At 33.3% G+C, this 27,639-nt stretch overlaps 2 protein-coding genes across 3 annotated transcripts; one reads left to right on the top strand and one right to left on the bottom strand.

The window, feature by feature from the left end:
* Positions 1-340: 340 nt before the first annotated feature.
* LOC127860245 (ras-like GTP-binding protein RHO) lies at positions 341-23,590 on the bottom strand. Its single transcript, XM_052398183.1, has 5 exons — positions 23,450-23,590; positions 13,220-15,370; positions 7,231-7,394; positions 4,598-4,972; positions 341-2,062 (listed from the first exon to the last, which is right to left on the bottom strand). The coding sequence occupies exons 2-5, from the start codon at positions 13,245-13,247 to the stop codon at positions 1,664-1,666; spliced, it is 966 nt and encodes a 321-aa protein (XP_052254143.1). The 5' UTR covers positions 13,248-15,370; positions 23,450-23,590; the 3' UTR covers positions 341-1,663.
* Positions 18,296-25,692, top strand: LOC127860244 (uncharacterized). Of its 2 annotated transcripts, XM_052398180.1 has the most exons (5): positions 18,304-18,471; positions 19,884-20,201; positions 20,387-20,641; positions 21,052-21,156; positions 23,462-25,692. In XM_052398180.1, exons 1-5 carry the CDS (start codon positions 18,411-18,413, stop codon positions 23,605-23,607), a joined length of 885 nt encoding a protein of 294 aa, XP_052254140.1. In that variant the 5' UTR covers positions 18,304-18,410; the 3' UTR covers positions 23,608-25,692. The 2 variants fall into 2 exon arrangements, with proteins under 2 accessions (XP_052254142.1, XP_052254140.1); XM_052398182.1 differs by lacking the exon at positions 21,052-21,156 and having other exon boundaries at positions 18,296-18,471.
* The last annotated feature ends 1,947 nt before the right edge of the window (positions 25,693-27,639 follow it).

The raw sequence follows: 27,639 nt of genomic DNA, 5'->3' as shown, positions 1-27,639 counted from the left end.
TGTAGGCATTTATATCAGCAACGAGTATACTGGTAGGCAGTTATAGCAGCAACGAGTATACTGATGCTTGTAGGCATTTATAGCAGCAACGAGTATACTGATGCTTGTAGGAATTTATAGCAGCAACGTGTATACTGATACTGGTAGGCAGTTATAGCTGCAACGAGTATACTGATACTTGTAGGCAGTTATAGCAGCAAATTAATATATTACAATTGTAATTGTTATAAAATTATAGACTGCTTTCATTGCAATAAAATTATCTGTATAACAAATGTTAACGTACTTCTTTAATGTTTGAAAATTCTGAGGTGTGCTTTTTAATTGAAGTAATCATATTTAACCAAAATGCACTTATAAAAATAACGGATAATTTGTAGCATACATAGGCAGCATGCTTATCTTCCACAACCAACCAACAGTAAATATCGTAATACATGTATTTGTAAGGAAATACTCCCACGTTTGTACTGTATGAGCTATACAAAAACAATACTGCAGATCTATATAGAACTGATTATCACAAAAAATACATCTTTTTGTAATTAGTGCCATTGAACACAGGCAGGGGTTTGGAAAGTAAAGTTACATCCATATAACGGTACATGAAAGTTAAATGAATACAATAAACAGTACAGATGTAATAAATTGTATGAACTAAGAAAGTTTGTGTATATTAAGAATCGATTACAATCTTCCATCAAACTTCTCTACAACATTTTTAGCAGATACAGCTTTACAGCAATAAGAACGCTGCTTTCACAGACTTAATTATTTTACAGTTAAATTAAATACAAGACACACACATTCTGACTTACGGTTTAGCACCGCCTATCATTTGCACTTTTTAAGCTCACTTGTGTAAAGTGTTGAAGCTACATAAACTTTTTTATTTAAACAAGGAGGAATGGCCATGTCTTTGACTTGAGTATATTGAAAATTAAGAAGGGTGTTCTAAATATTTAAGAACTAGGAAATGGACAAGACTATCCAAACGGATATGCTTCATGAAATTAAGCCGATACTAATTGTTACATTCTATAATTATATGTCTAAAATGCCTTATATTTTGTTCATGCAAACAGCCACAAATTGTGAATTCTGGAGATGTCAACATATTATAGCAATGGCGTATGCTCAATGGTGAATTCATCACTCACTTTCTGCATACTAAATAAGAAAGTTAACACCAAAAATTAAAATGCATGAATAGGTGTCTGCCGATTTATTAACAGTTCTGATCATTCTCTGAATGAAAAAGAAAATGTAACATGCTATGGCTCCTTCTTTAAACCAACGATTTACTAATGACAACAGTGGCTATTAATAGATTCCCTTTCGACAAAAAAGTAAGAAAATTGATTGAATATTTTAACAGTTCTAATGCCAAGATATTTGTATGTTAACAGAAAGAAATCTAAAAAAACCCCAAAGCTATCATTAGCTAGAAAATATCCAACAGACATAAGCTGTGGTGCTTTAGTTAATCGACATATTGTCACAAGTCTTGGTCTTAACTACAGGTAGATGAAAGAGGATACTGCTATAGGTTCACAGAGTCACGTAATACAAGCCAATTACACAGTGAAAACAACATGTCTCTGCTCACACCAGCTCCATTCACCAGTCAGTACAACCATCCCAAATACGCTTGCACCAATCATTATAACAGCTGACACCCCCAGCCCTTCTTCTGTTTCACCTGTAGAGCGGCACGGGTGGCAGTTTCAAACACTTCACGCACGCCCTCCTTGGTTTGGGCTGAACACTCTAGATAGCTAAAAGCATTGATTTTTTCCGACATGCTTCTTCCCTCGTCCGTACGGACTGGCTCCTTGATGTTCTCGTCGTTACGCGTATCTTTCTTGTTGCCAACGAGGATGATGGGGACATTCGGACAGAAGTGTTTCACCTCGGGCTTCCACTTCACTGGGATGTTTTCCAAGCTGTCGGGACTGGCGATAGAGAAGCACACGAGAATGACGTCCGTGTCTAGGTAGGAGAGGGGACGCAGTCTGTCGTAATCTTCCTGTCCAGCTGAATCACACAGCAACAACTCCACCTGAAAAATTGACAATCAGTTACAATGGACCTTAAATTTGTGAACTAACTTCAATTTCAAGTATAACTTGAAAAGGATGGGATTTTACAAACACTTTAGGTGTGACTTTACAAACACTTACCCTGTCATGCATTGAACATGAACTTTAAACTAAACACTGTTTACATTATTTGTTAAGAAATGTTGGCATTGCGAAGGATGAATTTAGCTATAACTAACAAAAATCACAATATGTTGGTCAAAAGCGGTAACACGATTAAATGGAATCCACTAACTTAAAATAATACAGCAGATTCCACTTTTATTTACCAGAATCCAGCCAGTATTAACAAAAAAAGTGTAACATAATCCTTTTAGGGGGTGCTTAATATAATTTGCCAATAGAGGTATATTTTATATTGAATGTTACAAAAAATGTATCATCCAGCGGTATTCATGCTATTATAACATACAATAAAATGATTTTCTTACTCAACAGTCAGAGAATTGTTTCTATTGAACTTTAAGTATAACCTACAAAGAAAAGAGCAAATATGCATAAAACAGTTTCATAAAGTAATAAATGGTCAATGACTATTTTAAAATTGTACTTACTAGTACAGGCAAGTGAACATGATTTTACAGTGATAATTAACATGAATATTAGTATTATTATGCATTTTCAATGGAAAATCCCGCAAATTCATATCAATACTGGTGGATTCCAATTCGTGGGCTTCCCTTTTGAAGTCTTAGTTTTTCATAGATTTTTTAAGTTTGCAAGATAATGAATATTTTTCAAAACACTATAAATTATGGTCTTGATTACCTTGCAATAAACACCATGTTCAAAATATTCAAAATACAAAATGTACGTTCAATACCTTTATACAATTCTTAATGAATGAAAACGTGGTTATTTTGTGATCATCAATAGAGCTTGAAGGTGGGTCATTCCTAAAAGTAGCAATTTAGTATATGCAATGTTGAAGTTCAAAACATTGTTTGAAAATACATAAATGGATTGTGCAAATCTAACTTCCATCCATGGTACACTTTACTTTTTTACTGGTAAACTTTATGCTGGATAAAATCAGATATGAGGTATTCCATCTTTTAAAGGTTGTGTGCAATCAAATTAATTGCAAAGCGTATAAAAAATTGATAAAAGTTGGATCCTCATTGTATGATCTTCATCCAGATGTCACACACACCCATTATGAAAAAGGTAAATAAATTTGCATCTTAATTAGCCAAACATTGTTAATCAACGAACAGAAAATTGTGTTGATTGTAGCTCTTTGCTTTTAAACAAAAGGTAGTTTAGATATGCATGAAATATAACCATTTATAACTAATTAAATCCGTTTACACACAAAAGAAACGCAATGTTTTATATATATATATATAGAGAAATTGAGTGGTCTTCACATGAAGTGCTTTTCGGTTGGTATATTGCCGATATATATCCAATTTTGGGCATTAATACCTCATAATAAATAAAAGGTAGTATACGCATGCAATCAAAGCAAATATTTGCGCTTTTATTGGCTCTTGATTACATGCAAGTTTACTTGATATAAACAAAACTAATGTTTTTAATAAAGAACATAACTTATATGACATACGAATTAAGAACAATGAAATATAATATGCTGAATAGACGATTGAATTTAAGACAGCAAATTCAAATTTGCAGCATCCCCTTGTCCAAACTTTTTTCAGTCTGGCTAAATCCCTAATTGAATTATTACAAAGAATCACTGACCTATCAATAATAAACAAATTCCTCTTAAATGATTCTTTATTTAAAGTAATAAACAAAACTACATGCAAAGTATAAAATCAGCATACCCTGGAATAACAAATAAGCATACGTTTCTTTAAAACACGGTCACAATTTGCACATGATATCTTTTAAATTATTAATGAATATCATGTCTTTAGCATGAAACTTAAAACAAGAAGAATGTAATGTAGAAAATGATACAACGATTCAAGCATGGGTCACGTTAGTTAATGTGTAAAACAAATAATCTTAAGTTAATTAGGTTGATAACAAACTGTAATCTGCATCTTTATAAAAAGCATCTATGATAAAATTTGACGAAATATTTTTGGGGGACATTCTTGTTTGTCAACTTAAAAATGAAAAGAGCATGCAACAGTTTTCAATCTTTTATGACATTACAATTAATTGGCAGGATTCTTGCAAAACATCGAAATAAGACATAAAATGCTTGAAATGATTATGCAGATTAATTTACACATTCATGAATACACACTAAGAAAATATACATATGAAATTTCATTTTTTACAAATAAAATTAAAACACCACTTTGTTCCATGTTGAACAACCACTGCTTCACACTAAAGTCTTATTGATACTCACTCGTTTAATGCATTACACATGTATCTTCAACAAAATCATATAGAATGATTCTCTAAACATTATGTCACTTACAGTGATTGATAAATATAATTTGTGAGCTGCAAAGTGCTTGCGTTACAAAAAACCTACAATAATTTACAATTTGACATTTTCCTTTTTTAACTTGCAAAGCCGCCCTGGTGGCTTTCTCAAACACTTTCCGAACACCTTCCTTTGTTTTAGCCGAATATTCCAGGTAGCAGAATGCTGCTATGCGTTCTGACATCGTTCTCCTATCTTCTAGACGAACAGGCGCTTGTTTCATTTTCCTATGTTCACGTCGGGTGGCTTCATCGTTACGCGTATCTTTCTTGTTGCCAACGAGGATTACGGGGTCGTTCGGACAGAAGTGTTTCACCTCTGGCGTCCACTTCTCGGGGATGTTGTCCAAGCTGTCGATAGAGAAGCACATGAGACTGACGTCCGTGTCTGGGTAGGAGAGGGGACGCAGTCTGTCGTAATACTCATGCACAGCTTTATCCCACAGTGCCAACTCCACCTTAAACATTGAAAATTCAATCTTTTATGTCTTAACAATTTTTAACCTGATTTTCAATAAATAATTGAAATATACTTCTGGTATTGGTACAAACACAATTTGAGACATCTGTTTTACTCTCTTTATCTTAGAGACATCAGCAAAGGAATTACAAATACTTTAAAATGACCCTTATTAAATCAAGGCAATTGTGTTAAAACAACAAAACCCATTTCATAAAACATCTACAAGCATGCAATAAGCATGTTGATAAAACCAACATGCGACAGATTTTGTATTTGAACAGAGTAAATGGCTATGTATCAAGAAATGGTTAAAATAAACATAGAACATGTTAAAAGAACACATGGTATCATTTTTCAGCAAATACGAATTTATATATGCTTTCATTAGACGTTAGAGCAGCAACTTGATATTGAACAAATATTTAACCCATTGGTGTGATTAATAAATGGATAAGTTTTCATTTTAAAGGACAGATTGATAATTATTATTCAACATGATTTAAATGAACTCTGCAAAATATTGATCATTTCCACCACTGTTTATATCTGACACACTAAATAGACAGTAAGAAATACCGAAACCCATTATTGATTTAACTACTCACAAGCACTTATTCAAATATACCTGAACTACACGGCGAAGCACCCTGCCAGGTCAAACCATGCCCCATCTGACCTGATTATAATTCTACAGCAAATTTTATTTAATGTTTTAACAGATTAAATAATTTTTTATTGTAAAACTAATTTTAATTATAAAAAATTGTTTTAATAACAATACAAGCTATATTGAAAATATGCCAAAGGACAAAATGACCACAAAGTGTTCTTTTGACTGAAAGGCACCCTGCATTTTCCAATTTCTAGCGAAAGCACTGATTAAAAGGTTTAACTTTAAATTAACAAAATAAGATTCTTAAATGTTTGAAAGTCACTGCATGGATTCCCACGCCCTAGAATTCACAATTACAACAACTGCACATAAACATACTTCGATTCTACAGAACTTTCATGCAAAAAATGTAGAACAGGCATAGTTTGAGGAATCTGTTTAAATACGAAAGTCAAATAGAATACACCAAACTAATCAATATATCCAGAGGGTGGATGTTTACTTACATCTAGGAATGTTGACATATGTTAGCAGTTTTTTAACAATATATAACCAATAAGGGTTTTGAAATTCTTTAAAAGAACACTGAGGTGCTACCAGTAACTGCAAGCAATGCACTTAATTTGCGAACATTAGCAAGCATGCCAGAAAAACTATTGTATGCAAGATTTACAAAGAACAGACATCATTTATTTTTAAGATTCTATAAATAGAGCCACATAGAACATTTTAAGCAAATTAAGTTAGTCAGTACCTTCACAATTGTGTATTTTTGCTATTCACCTTGCTTCCGGTAAAATAAAATAACATTAACAATAAATTTCAAAAGCATCACAATGAAGAAGTCAAAATCTAAGATTTAATCAACAATATTACTCAAACGGGTTTCATTGTTTAATTTGTTAACAGCTTTTAGAGTATCTTTTAGTGCTGAGTCATAACACAATATTAACACTAAACAATTTCATTTAGCTAGCAGACCACATACTAGGAAATTACTCAAACAAAGCATGCAGATTGGGAAAAACACTAATTGTACAAAAAACCAAGACTTTATTGTGAACAGAATCCTAAACATAACTAAACATCGACTGAACTTAATGCAATTAAATAAGTCCATGCTTACACTGAATCTGGAACTCACCAGTGCATGAAGTCTTCATAATCAAAACGTTCGATCAACGCGATATGACCAAATGAAAACTGATCACATCTGGGAAGATGTAGGCACCATTTCATAAGAATCTACGACGAAAACAAGATATGTCTTCCAGTCAACTCAAACTGGGCAAATAATGGAAAAAATAAAATATCAAGGGAAATACAGTGATGCAATGGGCTGTTTATGAGCTATACTGGACAAATGATATGCAACTCAATATAATAAATCTTTGCAAACATCAAACACAAAATAGCACATAACTCTACCCTACCCATACAACTATATCATTTGATAGTTGCATAAAAAATTGTAAGATTTTCCCCATATCTGTAGCATAACTTTGTTTGATGATCCTAAATACATCATTTATTCAAATTTTAGCAAACGTAACATAGGTTTCCAAACTATAAGGTGAGAAATTTAACCTTGAAAAAATGGCAATTGAAAAACTGTGAATGTAAACCAAAAACGTTTATACCTTTTTACCATCTACTTCGATATCAGCAACATAGTTCTCGAACACAGTTGGTACATAATTTTGTGGGAATTGATCTTTACTAAACACAATTAAAAGGCTGGTTTTTCCGCAAGCACCATCACCAACAATAACTAACTTCTTTCGTATGGCGGCCATTCTGTCCTCTAAAAAAAAGAATAAACACTAATTTGTAATAACAATTGTTATCTGATATTTTAAGTTATTGACTAAAAACCAGCAGCCTTGTTAGTTAATAATTTAAATGCACCAAGTGTTATAGTTAAGCAATAATAAGTTTACGCCACATCAGGGGTGCGATTCAGGGGAGGTCAGACGGAAGAAAAATTATTTTGACTGAATTTGGACAACCAGATACTCTTAACAGGTATTAAACCCTTTTTAAATAGCGAGAGAAATAAACACTTAATTGAACTCAGCAACAAGATGTATCTATATGTTTCAATGTGTATTTCACAGATCGCTGAATAACTGAAATTTGTTAAATGATGTTTTTCTTTTGGTTATTTTCTCTTTTATCAGAGAAACGCACTTTGATAAATCAGCAAAAAAACATCACATTGTCAAATACTGATTTTGTTGCAAGATTGGTAAACAACAGCTATAAATGACATCGCTTGTTGAACTAGCTCATATTAACGGACTCCAAGAGCCTTTGATAATTGGCGTCGCACTGAAGTGCGGCGACTAGTATGTAATACGTTTTTGTTTCGCTTATGGGAGGAGAAGTTATTTTACGGATCAATGTATATATTTTTGTTGTCAGAATATCTTGCATAGTGGTGATTTTTTGTGTCAACTAGTGTAAATAAGTACTGCATTTGTGCCTATTACATTTATTACAACATTTATTGCCGCTAATGCAAAGCTAATTCTTTTAATTAATAACTGATCACAGGGACTGGGCAATATTAAAAGATCGCAGGAACTGGGCAAATACGCGAACCGGTGAAACTTTCTGGTTTTGTATAAAAAAACTTCTTTGTTCCACTATCCTAGCAACCACCTAGTTACTAATAAAGGCGCTATAGAGCGCAAAGCGCGAAACGTATTATTAATTGTAACAATGAGTCAGCCGCTTATCAATGAGGAGCACCGTCACAGCACCCCGGTCTCATTACTATCAAGTCCTCCTACAGAGTATTTTTTAAAGAACCACATATAGAAGGCCGCAGTGATTTAAACATTCAGTGGTATGGGCCCTTTGGTATGGACCTTTTACCCCGCTCACTATCCAGCGTTTAAACTTCCGGGATTACATTTAAACCGACTATTAATAGCTTATTAATATCTTAGTTAGAAGGTGATTTTTCAAGCGGTTCCGTAGTATAGTGGTTACACGCTCGCTTCACATGTGAGAAGCAAAAGGCTCGAGCCCCAGTAGAATAAAATTATTCTATTTGTGTTCTATGTTAACTTTTTGTTTTGATGTAGACATTTTAGTTTAAATAAATATGCTGTTTTAGTGTAACCATTTTTTGTTTTTATTCTGCCCATAAAATATATGTGCGATAGGGTGCGGGGGGGGGGGGGGGTTCGTAAACACATTAAAACTTTAACAGTGTTTTCATATCAATGAAAACTCAACCCTTATCGTAAATGAGCAACGTAAGAATAAATCATCTCCTCTTGAAGTTGAGAAAAATATGAAATTACGCTTACAAGATGAAGCAGGTTTTTTAAAACCTACACAGTTCTGTTCCATTAATGAAAACTGCACACGGATGCCAGTAAAAAAAGGAAACCAATGTAAATAAAATGAACTATGAAATATTTCGGGGTTACAACACAAAATCATAGATAATGGTTATTTGGGGGTTATAACACAACATCATAGATAATGGTTATTCGGGGGTCATAACACAAAATCATAGATACTGGTTATACCAGTATCTTTTTCTATTTTGTTTAAAATAATCGGCCAATATATTAATATTTACAGTAGAAAAAAATCGTTCCATTTAACTTCATTGAGTGCCTTTTACACTGAAATCCCCGACGCCCTTTGATGATTTGCATCAATACTTATCTTGTATTTGCTGCGACAGCTTTGGGACTCTGTGTTGGTTGAGAGTTGAGATATTAAAGCTGGTTGCATATATTATCCAATGTTTTTCAGATGGCATGTAAAATGTCTGATGTGACAAAAAGTTGGTGGGGTGATGGTAATGACTTGAGTTCTGTTTCAATTTGAATACAAATTGTTGATCAATCGAATTATCTAGGTTGTGTTTTTAAATATACTGGGAATTTTGCTACAAATAATGAGTAATTGGTAAATCTTTAAAAGTTTTAAATATTTAGTTATATAATTCAAAAAATATAATTCAGGCCAAAGACGTCTTGTGAATGGTTTGATGCTATTGTAGGTTCTACACTTAATTATGCGTCCGAAGTTTGGAGTTTTACCAAGTCAATAGGTATTGAACGTGTGCATTCAAAATTGTGTAAATCTATATTAAATGTAAGGAAATAAACTTTATCTGTCGGAGTTAACGGCGACATGGGGCAATACCATTTATATATTGCCTAATACACGAGAATCATATCGTATTGGTGTACGATTTTGCAGAGCGATAAAATAATTATTTCAGTTGTGTATCTTACAGTTTTAGAATATTGTAAACTAGGTCACTCTAGCTGGGTGTCCTGTGTTAAGAAACTTTTAGATGATTTTGGGTTTTCAGAGGTATTTTTAAATCCAGAGAATATATGAAGTTCTTTCCTTTCATATTTAAGGAGCGAGTAAAAAGTAACTTTATCCAAGAATGGCAAGGTTTATTAATGGGTAGCTCAGTTTTAACAGATTACGCTCATTATAAAACTAACTTTGCCTATGAACACTATCTTGATATATTGCCTGTTAACTTTTGGAAATTTGTTACACGCTTCAGGATTGGTGCACACTCATTAAGAATTAATAGGGGCCGTTATGGCTCTAGAAATATATAACAATAAACGAAAGATACTGTTTGTACTGTGGTAGTCGCGATCTTGAAGACGTGTACCATTTTACAAGTATTTGTCCATGCTATACTACTATAAGGAGGAAATTTCTCGATAGAAGATTTAACGTTAGACCTTCTGTATATAAATTAAATTCTTTGATTTAATCTGTTAACGCAAATGTTCTTCAAAATGTTGCAAACTATTTAAAATATGCACTAGATATAAGGCAATATGTTAACGTGTAATGCATGTACATCACTCTCCATGTGTATGTTACGTAGTCTGTACACTGTCTTTAAATCAATATTTGTATTTTACTGTTAAAAAAAATTGATACCTAAACAAACTGACCACTGGTTTATTGTATTTAATCACATTACTTTCTAGATTATATACTCTGTACTGATCTCGAATAAAACGCTTGTCTTGTCTTGGGTCTTGGTACAGGAATTAGCCTACTCCGGTTCAGCAGACGATTTATTGCTTAATGGATTTTGGTCGCCATAGTTTGAACTTCTATCAATATTGCCCAAAATGTGCAAATGTCAGAGAAAATGTTTAAATCACAAGGAAGCCTCGAACAAAACAGTGGAAATATATGTGGTACGGATGTACAATGGAATAGTATTATTTTTTAACTGTGAACGAAGCAATGGCCAGAGGGGGTAATCACGTGACAAACAAGATGGCGACGTCCATGCCGAGGCAGGTATTTTTCGTCGTTTTATACCCTTTATTTCTTGTGTTATTATTTTGTATTCCGCTCACTTTCCAGCCATGTTAGGAAGAAAGTTACTGGCTTTTATTTCATGGTAATATTCGCTCTATATATCGACGATACTCGGTGCGAAATTTCTTAGCGGAATGACCTAATTAGGGCTCCACCAAGAAAATTTGCGGGAAGTAAGTTCGAGATATAAAGCGAATTTAAATACGAAATTAACGCTAATCACCTTTAACTGATATGGCTGGAAAGTGAGCGTCATTTAAAAAATAAAGAGAAGTAATAAAGGGTACATAACGGCGAAAAATAACTGTCACGGTATGGACGTCGCCATCTTGACTATCACGTGATTACCCCCTCTGATAGAACTGGTAGTGGAATTGTTAGTGGAAATTGAATTTTGAAATATTGTGTTATTCAATACCGTGTACAATTATCATCAGCATCATTTCTGTAAAGCATTGCTTTATTAAAAATACTAGTGTTTCATAGTTATGGTGTTTTTGCCATAGTTCACTGACCATCAAGATTGGAAAGATTCTTGTATACAGGTAAAATAATTGTGTTTAAGTTTGTGCAGAAACAAATAATTATTAATAAGTTTAACCAATTTTTTAAGATATACTGCACTGAAAGCTAAGCTTACTTACACTCTGGCCTGTTTCTTTCATAGAACCAATTCTTGCGCAGAGTAAAGTAGGATAATGCAGCCTCGGGCTTATTTGGCCTCGGCCTTAAACCTGTGTTGATTTGGCTCCAGACTTATTAGCCCCTAAGTCAACAAGGCTTCCTCGGCCCTATCTTTACTTATAAATATTATTTCAAAGATAATTTTGAGAACTCTCACTTAGTGCCAGTGGGAATCAAACCGGGACCTTTTTGCAGGCAGATACCATATCCAATATGCCAGCAAAACCTTTTGCATGGGTAGTCAATAAGTATAATAATTGATGAATCTGTCCTTTTAACTTTGTTACTTAATTACTTAAACAATATGAAACTCATTTGTTTGCTATTGCCCTCTGCATAAAACATGATATATCTGCATGTGCATCGAACCAAATCAGTTAAACGTATTGTCACTTTATTAACTTTATTTAAGTTACTATGTTGCATGTTAACTTTTCATCTCTTAAAGGTCTAAAAAATTAACATAATATTTCACATTGTTTATGTAAATTATAGGCTTAAATTGTGAAATAACATCACTCGTGCATGCGACTATATATTTTGCAACCATGGGTCACAGTATTTATGAGAAATTCCAATGAATCGCTATATCATCTCAGATTCAAGGCATATAATTCAGTTATGTATATTACTGCCATTTTTGCTTGACATATTTTTTCATTTCATGCTATGATTACCTGATCTTGTTTAAAAATTAATGAAACAATCATGTTAAACTTTTTAAGATATATATTTTCTGATAAATAATGAAATTTAAATAACTATACATTGAAAAAAATCAGTTGAATACTGAAAGCAACTAAGATTCGCCAAAGAGCAATTCAGATTCCGAATTAAATTAAATACCAGTAATGGGAAACTTTGGGATAACAGTTCAGACTTACTTGTCAAATCTGCAAATTTGCCTATGGCCCAATATAATAAGGTAATGTTACAATTTTCAGGGGAAAGAGTTCATAACTTCACAACACAGTATATATACTCTACATTTTATTTGCACACTTCGATAATAAATATATACACCAACTTAACTAATCAAATGTCTTTATCATTCCATTTCTACGATCAATTCAATTTTTCCCCAGCTTCTCATTGAACCGGGCTTTTTGTACAAATCTGCCCATCCTCCCATATTTGGATGTGTGGATCGACACTGATAGGATCTAACATTTTATTGATATTTATTTTTGCAACTATTGAAATATCTGACAAGCAGACCCTGCCGAGCAACAGAACAGACCAGTCTTGCTATTCTATATTATGAAATGATTACCAAATGGTATTTTGTTTTGATAACTGATGTCCCGATGGCATCGCACAAATCAGTCTAAAATTAGTTCATATAGTAAAATTTACAACACTCCCATCCCCCTAGCTTCTTAAGTTTCCTAAATTAAGCCAAACAGTAGTATAAATGACTAAAAAAGCCAGACTCACACTCCCAACATGTTAAACGTGTATATCCAAACACTTTATATGAATATCATATTACTACACAAATCTACAGCTTCAAAAACACTATATGTATTGTTAATACCAAGATTAGAAACCTTCTTCAAAACAAGGACTTTTTACAATAAGATGATGCTACACTGTGATAATACATACCTCCCGTAATATGACATGAATCGTCCATTTAAATTACCTGTACACGATTAGAAACCTCCACAACAAGGAATATCACTTGTAAATTACTACATAGCATGACAAGAACATCCATATACAATAACTTGTATTGCAATTAACTTCTCAATACAAACTACACATATTTATCACTCAATATAATGAAGCATTTACCATACTCTCTTTTTAATTATCAATAAACCAATTCAACGAAATAATATTCTTAGAAAACTTGATCTGCAACGTCATGCCTTATATTTAAACATTGTAAGAGTTTGATTATATGAAAACATGAATATACATTTGTGGTCACATGCAAAGTAAGCACACAAGCACATCCACAAACTTTTCTTTAATTGTCCAACTTATTACTAGAAAGTATTAATATTCAATTGCACGAATTCACACAATCACAAATATCACTATTACACATAAGTCCTGATATCCGTCCGCGTTAAGTGCCTTACACTTATAACTTAAAATTAACATAAACGCATGTATAATTTTGGCACAACAAATTTATTACGTTAATACAATTAGAAGTAGCAGTCGTCCTGCTAAATCGTCCTGTGCGCCTTACTTATTAAATAAACATATATTATACAACATGCTATAAGAATATGGCGCAAATGTTTGATTCTGAAATAGAATAAATCCAAGTGTTCACGGTTTTAAATCAAGTGAACTTTGCAAACACTCTATAAACACTCACTTTATCCAACAAATTAGCACAAAATGTATACAAAAGTCATTGGTTTGGAACTATAAACTATAAACTATAAAAGAACACACTGCTTATTCAATTTTTGCACTGCAGACACACACGTGTTATATTAACTTGTGCACTTAGGTGTAACATGCTGATAGACCGATTCCAGTTCTGATCTGTAGGATCAAAGTATAACTGCTCGGATGTAAACAATAAGCAATTAATTGACCACTTTATCAGCTAAACGGCCATTAAATCAGGCTGTTGTGGGGCACTAGGTTTGGTAACGGTGGACTGGATTTCTTTGTCGAATAATACCGGGGCATAATACCATCTTTCTTGACCTTGCTAGCTGTCTGTGATGATACCCACATTTGTAGTTTGGCCATTCTCTGTGGTGAACAGTTAACTGTGCCGAATTCAAAATACTTTTAACAGAAGATGATAATTCACCTTATGTAAGGGTTCTGTCTTTATTCTACATTTCAGAGTTTCTGTCACCCGACTTTGCACTGTGAGCTGCATCAGAGTTGTCCGAATGTTCACGGAAGCGCAGTCGGAAGATCCGGTAGCGACAATAGTCCCCAATTCTGAGTAATCCCCGATACACGAAACTTGCAACAAAGTTGTTGAACAACTTAAACACCTGAAGCAGGAGCAGCACGAAAATTCAACTCCAGAATCCGGATTCATGAAGTTTTACTTTGTAAACTCGTGAGGTTTGTGCTGTCTCAGCATTCCTTTTGGCAAATAAAGGAACCGCGTCGTCAAATTGAGAGAAATCTGAACACTGCTTATGTTTCCTCAAACATGAGTCACACCCCTTACACGGTAGCTCCCCTAGTGTTAAATGTCCTTCATAACACTCACATGCTCCTGGTTCACTGGGTATTCAACCAAGGCTGTCAACATTAACATGTTTTGGCCACTTCGGTGTTGTATCCAAAAATCGCACTGCGATAAGACTTCCAACCATCTTGCCATTTGATCTGTTGGTGATCGGAATGACATAATCCTTCTCAAACTTGAACAATCAGTTCGCTAAACGAACTCTTTACCTATTAGGTTATGTCTGAACTGTGTCACAAATGTAACAACAGCCAAACGCTCTCTTCTTGTTGCACAGTAACGACGCTGGCATTTATCAAGTTCTTTGCTCGCAAGGATGAGGTTTGGCTTCATATTCCTTTGCCACTTAAAACAACTGCATCTGACTTAAACATCCACCAATCGCGAAAATACTTGCATCAGTATCAACAATAAATATTCCGTCATCCTGTGGATACGACATGACCTCTTTCCCTGTCAATACAGTTTTCAGTTCCAAAAACGCACTTTCTTGTTCATCGCCCCAATTAAACGCTCGACCGGCCTCCATCAAGCAATTAAAGGGTGCGGCATGATGAATAAATCCTTTTATGAAGCGTCTGTAATAGGAACAATAACCAAGAAATGACCTTAAATCACTTAGATTTCGTATAATACTGAAAAAAAAATGCACAATTTACGATTGTTATTGGTTCTTTATTAACGTATACATTTAACTTTATAATCTTGATGCATCTTCAATTAAATTACACACATGTAAATCACTGTTTTAACACTAATAATGCAAAGATTTAGGCTCACTCAGTAAAATAATAATCCCGGATTTCTAAAGTACTTGCAAACAAACAAGGAATACTGCTGTGATAGTAATTTAGCTAATGTGATATTTATTTGGCTCCAATAGAAAAACTCAAATTAAAGCATTGATTTATAAAATAAGCTATTAGTTAAACTAAAATTTATTGACCTTTGATAAAAGGATATTATTATATATTTATATATACTTGTAAAACTAGTAAAAAAATATGAATGTTTATATGACATATTTTAGGATTTTTATTTTCAGACACTGTAGACTGAGAATCAAATTGTGACAGTCCATATTGGCAAAATCAAACTTCGTCTTATTTTCTTTGTTCATCAATGTCATAATGGATATAAACTGTATATTAAACTGAAAGTCTTCTTTATATTAAATGATAACAGTTGCTTGTTCAGCCAGAATTGTCACAATCCAGTGGTCTTTTTACACTGTAGTTTTCGCACTGACTGGGTTTGTTCTGAGAATGAGCCACATAATTTGGGATATAAGTTGTCAAGTTGATGCTTATAATCAATTATACCTGTAAAGAGTGAACTTGCAACTAATAATCAAGGACAGGTAGTTATCACGCATGCATTTAGGGGGTTCCACAATTACAATTGTATGCATTTAGACTTATTTAGTACTGCGCATGAATCATTTTCCACAATATCGTAGCAACATTATATTATATAAAGATGATATACTAAAATATTCAAAGGTTGCTGATGTGTAATGGACATGGTGTCCACCTCATGACCGGGAGGTCACGGGTTCGATCCCCACTGTGGGAGTGTTCTTCAGAACTCTCCCAATGACACACAACGACTGGTTCTAGGCCCAGTGAACGGGCTCAAGAGCATTTCTAAAACATGTACGTTGCAAGTACTTTACAATCAAACTAAATATAAATAGGTTTAAACTTGATACTAAAACCCTGATAAATAAATTTTATTTTGAATAAATCAAATGTGGACAATCATTTAAAATAATGAAAAATAAAATTCTACTTTAAATTAAATAATCATTATATTTTTAGATTTTAATAAATTTTTAGAATATTTAATAATTATAATAAACACATTCTATATTACGTTTATTTTAATATTAAATTAAAAAAAATAATGCATGAAAAAAACCACGTTTTAATTTATCAATAATATGGTATTTACAAATATATACACCCAATTATATCAGACACATGGATTAATTAATGATCAAGCCAGACATTATTTAAATTTACTTTTTATACATGACCTGTCATCATAAGTATTTTAAGCCAGCACTACACTCGGCAATGATAGTCTGTATTGCATAAATATTCCATTCGCTTCCTCAAACGGAACAAATATTTAGTGTTTACATCGCGAAACGTTATGCAGCCAGTTTCACTTTCAGTTTGGCTGGTTTTGTAAACACCGTAAATTTATATTCAAAAGTGGACAAAAACATGATATAATAATGTAGGGAAAGAAAATAATTTGGATAATAGGTCAAAGTGCAACGTGTTCAATGCGCGTCGTATACAGCCTTATAACAATATACGGATCACTTTTTGGTGAATAAAGTAGTAATACAAGCCAAGATGGCGACCAAAATACATGAGGCCTATCTTACGGAGGAGTTCGAAGATAGCCGATGTATCACGATTGGAATAAGCCATTAGCCAACGTCCAGTTCATCATGTTCATCATACTGATTGGGATGCTGACAATGTTCTAAAAACAAGACGAGGTCGCACTGTTAACGATTATTATTGTGTGTGCATTCATTTAAAATTCACAATTTCACTGTTTGTCAAATTAATACCGAAATGCGGTTTTACGTTAAACTAATACTACTTGGAAACAATGATGAACGCACTCAGTAACTGTGTCATAGATTAAGCGTTTTTATTACCGTTTATAACTTAGAAATGACGCCTTCATTTTCTCAAGATCTATGAGACTTATTGAATAAGACGTATATATAAAAAAAGAATTTATTGCGGTAACAAACCTGTTCCGATTTCTACGAAAAGGTGATGGTAATACATTACAGTTTGCAGTTGGAATATGATCAAATCAAATATGTGAACCTTCAACTCCCAGTACTCGTGTAAACATAACTGAAGGGTCCTATTTATTAGAATTTGTCATTTGCATGTTTCAAAATAATGTGTTTCGAAAACAAATATAAAAATATTCTCAGACAACGAAACATTTTACGATATTATTCTTTGATAATAATTAAATACTATGGGTATATTCTAAATACACGCATAATATTTTTCACCGGCGTCTTTACTTTATTCCGACGTAACGTCCTTGCTATGTAGCAAATATCTCGACTGACCCTCATGAAATTCGCTAGACGGAATGTTGGCAATACGTAAAACAAATCTAAATATAAACACAACTACTGGTTTATAGCTAAATCAACATGCCTTTAAGGTCACAACAGAATATGACACTAGTTCATGAAAAATAGCAGTGTTCGTAAAACCATTTGATCGGTTTATGAAACTGTTTGTTCTTACGAATTAATTGTAACTGTTCCAATAAATGCTAAAACATGACTAAGAACCATTGACATTAACAATTACTTGCGGAAGATATGACTACTTGACTTAAGCAAGAACAATGGAATTATAACGCGTGCCTCTTTTTCCATTTCTCTCGTATTGATAAAAGGAACGGCTTCCTTAAAACGCAATTCACTTATTTTCCTGTGTGCACGAATTCTTAATTCATAATTTCTGATTCATATTTTTTATTCGTAGAGGTTTATACGCTGTGTATTTAAATCAAGTGCTGCAAAAAGTCTCAACATCAGTTATCTATTCGTAAACTTGTAAGATGTTGCTGAAGTGGACATTTGTAGTTTTGGTGTTTTTTATATGTGAACGGTTTGTAAATGGTTAGTATATAAATTTTATTATTTTGATATTGTGATATGTTGTTTTTTATTGATATATATTGATTTGTGTACAAGTAGGCTAATTTTTTCATGCATTTGTCTTTTTCCGACAGCCCCGTTTGATGTTTTTGTCCGATAAATGGAAACTTATACTATTTTGACTATTGTGAACGGGTTTTTAAGTAAACGAATCCAAATTCATGCAGGGAGGAGGGCGAATAGATTTACAGTGAGTCCATGAAGTCTGAGCCTCAATATGTAGGTTAAAAGGTATTCGTTTGAAATATCGGCACGAGACCGCTAATATCACAACGGATGGAATATTCTATTATTAAATGAGTTCCAATCAAATAGCTAAATACCTGATGAATAACTGCTTATTTGTATAAATATATAAATCTGATCCTAAAAAGTATTATTTTCGACAGAAATAATCTTTTACATGTTTTAAATAACCAATAAGTTTTGTTTTTTTTACAAAGTGCCAAACAAACAGCTCATTAAGTTGTTAACTTTTGTTGAATATGATATATATATGTATTATAGCCTTCGTTGAATAAGATATATATTTTTTTGTAAATTTGAAATGATGTATTCAGTTCATGTGACAATATGCTGGAAATTACTCTTGAGTCTTAAATTGACGTCATTTTAGTCAAAACACAAGCAAACCGAACACCACCATACCTCTATAACAGTTAGGTCGCCGTGGTGTTATGGATATGGTGTCCGCCTAGCGACCGGGAGGTTACGGGTTCGATCCCCATCGTGGGAGCGTTCTTTAAATCTCTTCCAAAAACACCAAGTACTAGTTCTAGGCCAAGGAAATGGACTCGAGAGCGTTTATATAAGCCTAAGGCTTTCGATGCAATCGAGCTAAAATAAATAGGTTTAAACTAAAACTATAACAGCACAAATGTCAAAATAATGTCAGATTGAATTTTAAGGACGCACACAAATGAACGTGTGGCGATGTTGCATCTGAAAGTTCTTGACAGAGTAGGAAAGACATATAAATTATCTCGAATTACAAACTGAAAAATTGATATTTTCTTTAAATGCTAATTGATAGTTTTTATTAAGGAAATTTACATACGTATTGTTGTATTGTTAAGAGCGATAGTTTTCCAGAAGTGCAGTATTGTTGGTCATTTTAAAAAGATCTTGTTAACAAAAAAATATTTATTTTCTGGGAAGAAACTTCATCATGAAAAACCCTACTTACAAAGAGCTTTTTTACACACAAACAATTGTCGCTCATCGGGTTAATATTGTCGGAGTAAAGATAGAAACTCCAACAGTTAAATTACTTTAAGTTGTGGCAGGCAGCATATTTAATTTTGCTCTGACGAAAAAGCAACTCTCTATCTCTCTCCACATACTAAATTTGAATGTGGCTCTCGTTTTTCTAGGATATTCGGCAAATCCTTATTTTGAAGACCTAGACCTTAAAACATTGGAAGAGTGCGGTGAACTTGGCTGTCTGGTAACGAAGCCAGGAGACAATCTGCCGGCTATATGCAAGGTACCCGGTATCTCATCAAGTCAAAACGTCACGTTCATAATTGAAAACGTTCGTATAGTTGCCCAGCGCCTTGGACAAAGCGATCTTTATAAAGCCCCGGGTTATACCGTGAAGGAAAGCGACCACTTGAAGCGTTTAACATGCGAAGTGACTGAGTTGGCCGGCACTGGGTCGTCCGAAGTACAAGCCAAATTATTTATTGCAAGTAAGAGAAAATGAAAATTTAATACCATAGATGCATAGTTCGTATCTGTACAGTATTTCCTAATTGTTGTACTTTTAATGAAACAACCAAATAAGCTTAAAAGCGCTGCATTTATTCACATGATGAAAAAGTCTTAAACGCAAAAATTGTATATCTTTTAATGATAATGTATTCATTGCAATAAGAGGCGTCCACAAGACCTGAGATTCAAGAAAAAGGAAATGGCAAAGGTCTTGCTCTCCGCTGCTTCACAAGATACGGTCGCCCGCCTCCTGAACTGGAGTTTACGGTGGATGGAACGAAACTTGAACACGCTTTACAAAATGGCGACGAAGCCATAGAGTTTTCTTCTGCAGACGAGCTTCACGGGAAGAATATCACGTGTTGCACAAAAAGTCCTTTCTATCCCACTTCGTGTTCGGATCACACTATAAGCGAAAGTAAGTATAACGCAAGCATACTGCCAATAGTTTCATAAAAATATTCTTAACATTCAATTATTAAACTTTTTGTTACTGTTTTTCAATCTCGTTAAAGATGTGATCTATATAATGTTTTCTAGTAATTGGATAATTCACTATTTAAAAATGTTGTATTTTACATATGGCTCATTCTTATTATAGATTAAGTAATTGTTGAAACAATGTAGTCATTCTATTAAATACACGTGTCTATGTAGTCATTGTACTAAATACACGTGTCTATGTACACGATATGAAACTCATTTAAGTATAACTTAACTAAAATATTGTACGTGTTTAGTTCTGTAAACATAATGAATCATCGGGCAATACGCCACCTTAATCTTGATGATTTATGATCAATCAATTCATTGCACGAACTCGATAAGAACGGGAAACAAGTCCTGCGACCACAACACAAGTTACGACAAAACATCACAATCACAATGATTTCACACCTAAGATGACGTCATCAAGATACATCATGACGTCAGGTATGAGAACTGTAATGCTTGCCTTGAATCCACTGCTATACAAATCGATGTACATTTAAAGGTGCAGAAAATTACATATGATTTACTTACAAGGCAGTCATTTGTGCGAAGCATCATAGGGGTACCATTTAATTGTTTACATTGCGACACATATACCACGATATATAGATAATAACAGGTTACTGCCTGATCTTTTTTGTAATATATCAGGCAAGGCTTAGAATAATATAACGGCGAGGCTTGCATAGGGTTAGGATCAGGACAGTTCACGGGGACATTGGTCATGACAGACAGATGACCCCTATTGATTTGAAGGACGCTAGGTCAAAGTTCAAGGTCACAGTGACCTGAAGCAGTAAAATAGTTTCCGGATGATAACTCAATAACGCTTATGCCTTATGCAGGAAACTAATCATTCTCTAACGTATTCACATAATGGCTGCCACTACTACTGACAGCCCATTTGGGGGCATGCATGTTTTACAAACAGCCTTGTCTGTTGTTTGTGTTGCATTTTGTGTTTAAAATATAAAACACTTTGATATCAAATTGTTCGTTTTGTTAAATCTGATTCGAATTTACAAAAATGATTACTTAACAGTTAATTCCGATTAATAAGACCATCCTCCACACATTACTGATATAAGAACTTCCTGTTGACCATGATACAAAAAATGTATCGGGCAACGTTATATCAGGCAGATAACTAATGCGGTGGTAAAATAAAAGTCGTGATCATTTCTACACACACATTATTCGATACCAGTATTTATCTCTACACATAAATTATACAATGGTAATTTCAACTATATAAGTAAAACATGGTTTGTTGTTTTTCATTTACGAAGAAAATGTAAACCTTGCCCAGGAAAGAGACAAAAGTTAGCTCTTTTGTCCTTATTAAAAAAAGATAAATGATGTTATTGCCATTAAAAATTACACACAAACAAACTGGGGAAAAAATGAACTAAATGTTGAAAAGCATCACACTAATTGAAGAAAATTACTAAATTCTATTACATGATTCATGCATTATACGTAAATATAGAACTTGCTATTTGTTAAAGGTGATTCATTGTATTTATCTACTGTCCGTTTATTTTTATGTCATATAGTCGCCGCTTCGTCTGTCCGTCCGTGTGTCTGTGCGTCCGTCCGTCCGTCCGTGCACAATTTTTGTCCGGGCTATTTCTCAGCAACTTATGACCGGAAGTCAATGAAACTATATGGGAAGCTTCACTACCAAGAGAAGATGTGCATATTATCAGCCGGTTCTGGTCGGATGATTTTTCACAGAGTTATGGCCCTTTGAAATTTTCCATTTTCTGTACATATAGTGCAATTCTTGTCCGGGCTATTTCTCAGCAACTAATGACCAGAATTCAATGAAACTTCATGGGAAGCTTCACTACCAAGAGGAGATGTGCATATTATCAGCCGGTTCTTGTCGGATGATTTTTCACAGAGTTATGGCCCTTTGAAATTTTCCATTAACTGTACATATAGTGCAATTCTTGTCCGGGCTATTTCTCAGCATCTAATGACTGGAATTCAATGAAACTTTATGGGAAGCTTCACTATAAAGAGAAGATGTGCATATTATCAGCCGGTTCTCGTCGGATGATTTTTCACAGAGTTATGGCCCTTTGAAATTTTCCATTGTACATATAGTGCAATATATATATACCAACAGGAGATGTGCATATTATCAGCCGGGTTTGGTCGGATGAAATTTTCTATAAACTGTACATATTGTTCAATTCTTGTCCGAGCTATTTCTCCCCAACTACTGACTCGAATTCAATGAAGCTTTATGGGAAGCTTAACTACCTTGAGGAGATGCGCATATTATTTGTGGGTTCTGGTTAGATGATTTATTTAGAGAGTTATGGCCCTTTGAAATGTTTAAGTTGCTAAACCATCCATCGTATTATTTTGTCCAAAGTTATGCCCCTCAAGACGTTTCCTTTTATCTGAATATATAGTGCAATATTGTGACAAAAAAACTTTGGGGAGCATCACCCGTCTCCGACGGTTTCTTGTTTTTTAATTGTAAAGCTGATTTAGATTACAGAAACAGTTTATTAAACGTTAACCTAATTATTGATTACAGATATTGTTATTAAACGTTAATCTAACTAGTGTTTACAAATATGGCATTCGAAGTTTACAAAAGAAAATGTTGAAACTGATATCTACAATTTCCTGGAAAGTTATCCTTTGTTATGTCATGAGAAGATAAACACCTCACATAGTTATGTTAGTAAACAAAACAATAGCTGTATGAACGTACATGTGTTTACAGAGGTCAGAAAGCCAGAGGAACCAGAGTTGCCAGAAGGTCATGGCGCTACGAAGTCTACGACGAACGGTGCCCTTAGCAACGTCATTAGCATGCTGACGTGTTCATGGTCGATCATGACGTCATTCGCAATAATGATCTCATTCTGACACGTTTATATTGACCTGAATGTCGTGAGGAGTATGTATTTTAATGCAAAGTATTTGACACTTAACGTTTTTGAAAAAAATAATACTTAAGCTAGTCAATCAAGAACAGCGTTTGCAATTATTGTTATTATATTTTTAGTAAATAATTCACAATGGACCGTGTAGGTAAAATATACGTATCGTGAACGTATAGATCTAAATCTCAAAGGAGACGCTGAACATTGAAATTTTATCAATTATTTATGTATATATTACAGGGCGAGTTTACAATGGAACTTCAAATTAAAAAGTGCTTGCAATTATTTGAAAATCTCTCATCTTTTGAGGTTCATAATATTCCCTTTACGTGTGTATGTAGTTTATGTATGTATAACTGAAAGTGCACTTCAATTTTTTCCTTATTTTTTGTTTATGTACAATGTAAATTGTTTATAAGTGTAATTAACACAAGGTTAACTCATCTTGATGACGCATAACACATACTTGGAAAGGGTCAAGAATGCCGTTCAGCTGGTTACTGCATGATCGTTAAGGCTTTTATAACGTGACCTATTGTAAGAATAGCTAGTATTGTATTGTTTATATTCAGCTGTGAAATAATGAACTTATATTGATATATCAGTGCCCTGTTATTTTAAGTACTGGCTGAAGAAAATGCGCATTTATATTTTACCATCCATAGTTTTTATAATCGTCTTAAAACAAGGAATGAAAAAAACAGTTTTATCGAAAGATGCCTCTTATATATTTTCTTTCCGGTTTGCTGAGGATTTCAATGTATTTCATATTCTTTATGAGAATTGCAGTCGCCGATTTATAAGTTTCAAATTCGGTAGGTAACATACTAACAAAAAGAAGAAAATGATGATAAGAAAAAACAAACAATAGTGTGTCTAACATGATGAAATTGTTTCTAAAAGTGAAAAATGAAAGTATTCTAATAGCTAAAATACTGTCGTTTTCATTATGTCAATGTCCAAAATGACAGGACATAAATTTAATGTCAGTTAATGCTCCCCAAACAGTTTGTACCGACAATATTATTTTCAAATAAATCGAATGATAAATATTTAATATACTTGATCTCAGAATTGAACAAATTAATATGTTTGGAGCTGGCATGTGGGATGAGTGGGATGGAACATACATGTACATAATAGTTCACCTGGTATAGCATGCAAACGATATCTCTGTTATTTCACACTATTATGTAACGAATCTGAGTTTGATGATTTAGAAATGTATCCTATGTTCATAATGGCAGAAACTGATTTATGAAATATTGGCAAAACGTTTCTTGTTCAGATTGTTTAATTATATACTATTCTTTTATAAAACATAGGCAGCCGAAGTTCGGCCACATTGATAAAAGATTTTTTTGTACGTAAATGGTTTTCAATATCTTATCTGTATGGGTGTACTTGATATTATATCCTTTTTATATTTGTTAATAATTGCATATGTAGGTTTATCTTCAATATGATCCAATGTGTAGGACTGACTTCATGCCGACAAACAAATTACAATTACAAGTTTCAATAATACTTATTTGAACAAATATTTTAAAATGAAAATACAACTTTTAATTGTTGTTAAGTTTTCCGTTTTTTAAACAATAATTCTGCATTGAAATTGTTCGCCATTTTAGCACGCCACGAGAAGAACGCATACATTTAAATTGTGAGTGTTATTGTGAAGATACACTATTCGAGTATGTCGAAGAATCATAGCGACATGTTAAAAACCTTATCAACTGAGAACCCTTCACTAATAACATTTATTGTTTGATGACAATTTATTTGGACATGCTATCAGAAATTTGGCAATATGCATGCTATATGTGAAGGTGTGACGTCATGTGTATAATTTACAGCATATATATGTTAAATTTACTATCACGGTATTTGAATCTCAAATCTTGTAAGGTATGCTTTATTTGAACCTAGGCTTTCACCAATGGTTATATTATACCATTCATAATACACATGCTATGGGAAGTACCCTACGTGCGCTCTATGTATCTCAATTTAATCAATGTATATGATGTGGCTGTTGGAATGTATGCAGAAATAATTGTGGAACAAACATGTTTTGTTTGTTATAATATCTGCAAATATACTCCCCTAAGCGTCCACTACGTGCTAACGTTTTGTTTAAATTTCAAAGCTCTGGCATTGAATGTCTTTTATTTGCATTCCATATTAAACATGTATATTTTATAGTGATTTTGATAACATCTATGACTTGTATGTTTTAATCAAAGAATGAGGATTTAGATGATACATAATGTAGTAGTTTTTTTTCTATAACAAAGGATCTCTAGGCAATTAAAATTAACATTTTTTACAATAGCCTCAAATAAAATGTCGCCGTCCATACAGCGAGAACTATCAATATTGAACCATATTTTAACTATATCTTGTTAGAATAAAATAAAACTTTCACAATACAAACAGGTTAATATAGTAGATCGCCGATTTGTCTTTCCGATAGAGCGTGATAAAATTGTAAAACTAATTAGTTAAAAATGAATCATGGACCGACCACAACACTTCTGTGGGGTTTGTAATGAACACATGCGGTGGAATGTTATGAAATTTACTACAAAATTTAACATGTCTAAATTAAAAAATATGACCTTTACGAGATTTTTTATCAACAGCTCACTCATAAGACAATACATTTCTTATAAACACAATTAGCATATCACTTAAAGTACATGTATTCTTATATAAGTTTTAAGAAGAATGTTGTCCATTTTATAGGCTTAATTTGTACACGCTATTGTGTAACTATTCTGAATAAATTAATTATTTTCCCTACGTTTCCTGTCAGTTCATTCGTTGTATTTGAAAAGCAATTATGAAGAACTAGTATTTGTTCAAAATGAAAACAGTAGATCAATATGAAATGATTCATCATATCATAAAAGAAATTAATTCTAAATAGGGTTATGAAACGTATAAAGATTTAAATGAACGACTGGATGAATCGATTAACGAATGAATGCATGAATGAATGAATGAATGAGTAACTCAACGAATCAATCAACCAATCAATTATCAGGACGAACATGTGGATAAATGGACAAAATAAATGAACTAATGGACAGTCAGTCGAAGAGATAAACGTACGGACCAAATGAAACAAACATGATATGATAATATTTGCATTTACAGTATATATTCATACTACGTTTAAATTGATAAACATTATTATTGCGGTTAGCAAGGTCACAACTATATTTTGGATTTAGTCATGTGATTTTCACATAAATTTACTCGCATAATAACACGTACGGGATGTATTTCCTGCCGAAGGGAACTACAAAACAGCCATATATGCATAACAAAAGATAACAAAATGACTGTCAATTCTGAAATCACATTAACAACAGTATAATCTTTGCCTCTGAGGGTTTGGTCTAATGTAAAGAGCTCTATGATTGGATCGACTAAATAATGGTTAGTGCTCACAAATCCCGAATTCAGAGATAACATCAGTTTTTACGCATTTTTATGTTTTGGACACGTTCCTAAATCCGTATTGAATATATTTTTATCGTTGAAGCAGGCATACTTATTTATGTTGTGACTGTATAGTCTATGGGACATAGTTGTACTTCATGTGAGAACGAAGTTAAACGTTTACGCAGACCAAAATAATCATGCAATTTCGTGTCTTGTGAATGGCGTGCCGTGCATTTTAGAAATTTCGGAGGTGATAAGACAAACCCAATTAAAGACAAACTTTGTTAGCACGGGTGGTATTTGTGAAGATCAGTCATGTTGAGGGAGCTTGTAATCGTGTTTCTCCTTGGACTGTGCTCAGGAATGACCAATGGTGAGTGGAAATTAAACGAATATGTCAATCCACGTTTTTGTGTGCAGTAGCTCAGTGATAAGATAATAAAAGTAAATATATTGGTAAAACATCTCTTTCTATATCTAAATATTTTAAACTAAATGAATACAGTTATGATAATAAACATATATATATCCTAACTGTATTCATTTAGTTAAAAAAATATTT

The sequence above is a fragment of the Dreissena polymorpha genome, chromosome 15 (genome assembly GCF_020536995.1).
Source record: "Dreissena polymorpha isolate Duluth1 chromosome 15, UMN_Dpol_1.0, whole genome shotgun sequence".
In the NCBI taxonomy this organism is placed as follows: Eukaryota; Metazoa; Mollusca; class Bivalvia; order Myida; family Dreissenidae; genus Dreissena; species Dreissena polymorpha.
Note: the sequence above shows the minus strand (reverse complement) of the source record. Positions and strands in the feature narration are given on the sequence as shown.

Excerpts from the sequence above, each read along its gene's own strand:
- LOC127860245 (XM_052398183.1), bottom strand. The coding sequence starts at position 13,247 with ATGGACGATTCATGTCATATTACGGGAG. Across the intron at positions 7,395-13,219 it reads TTCATGTCATATTACGGGAG|AGGACAGAATGGCCGCCATA; the intron begins GTATGTATTATC and ends TCTTTTTTTTAG. Across the intron at positions 4,973-7,230 it reads TCGAAGTAGATGGTAAAAAG|GTGGAGTTGGCACTGTGGGA; the intron begins GTATAAACGTTT and ends TCAATGTTTAAG.
- LOC127860244 (XM_052398180.1), top strand. The coding sequence starts at position 18,411 with ATGTTGCTGAAGTGGACATTTGTAGTTTTGGTGTTTTTTATATGTGAA. Across the intron at positions 18,472-19,883 it reads ATGTGAACGGTTTGTAAATG|GATATTCGGCAAATCCTTAT; the intron begins GTTAGTATATAA and ends TCGTTTTTCTAG. Across the intron at positions 20,642-21,051 it reads GGATCACACTATAAGCGAAA|AACGGGAAACAAGTCCTGCG; the intron begins GTAAGTATAACG and ends GAACTCGATAAG.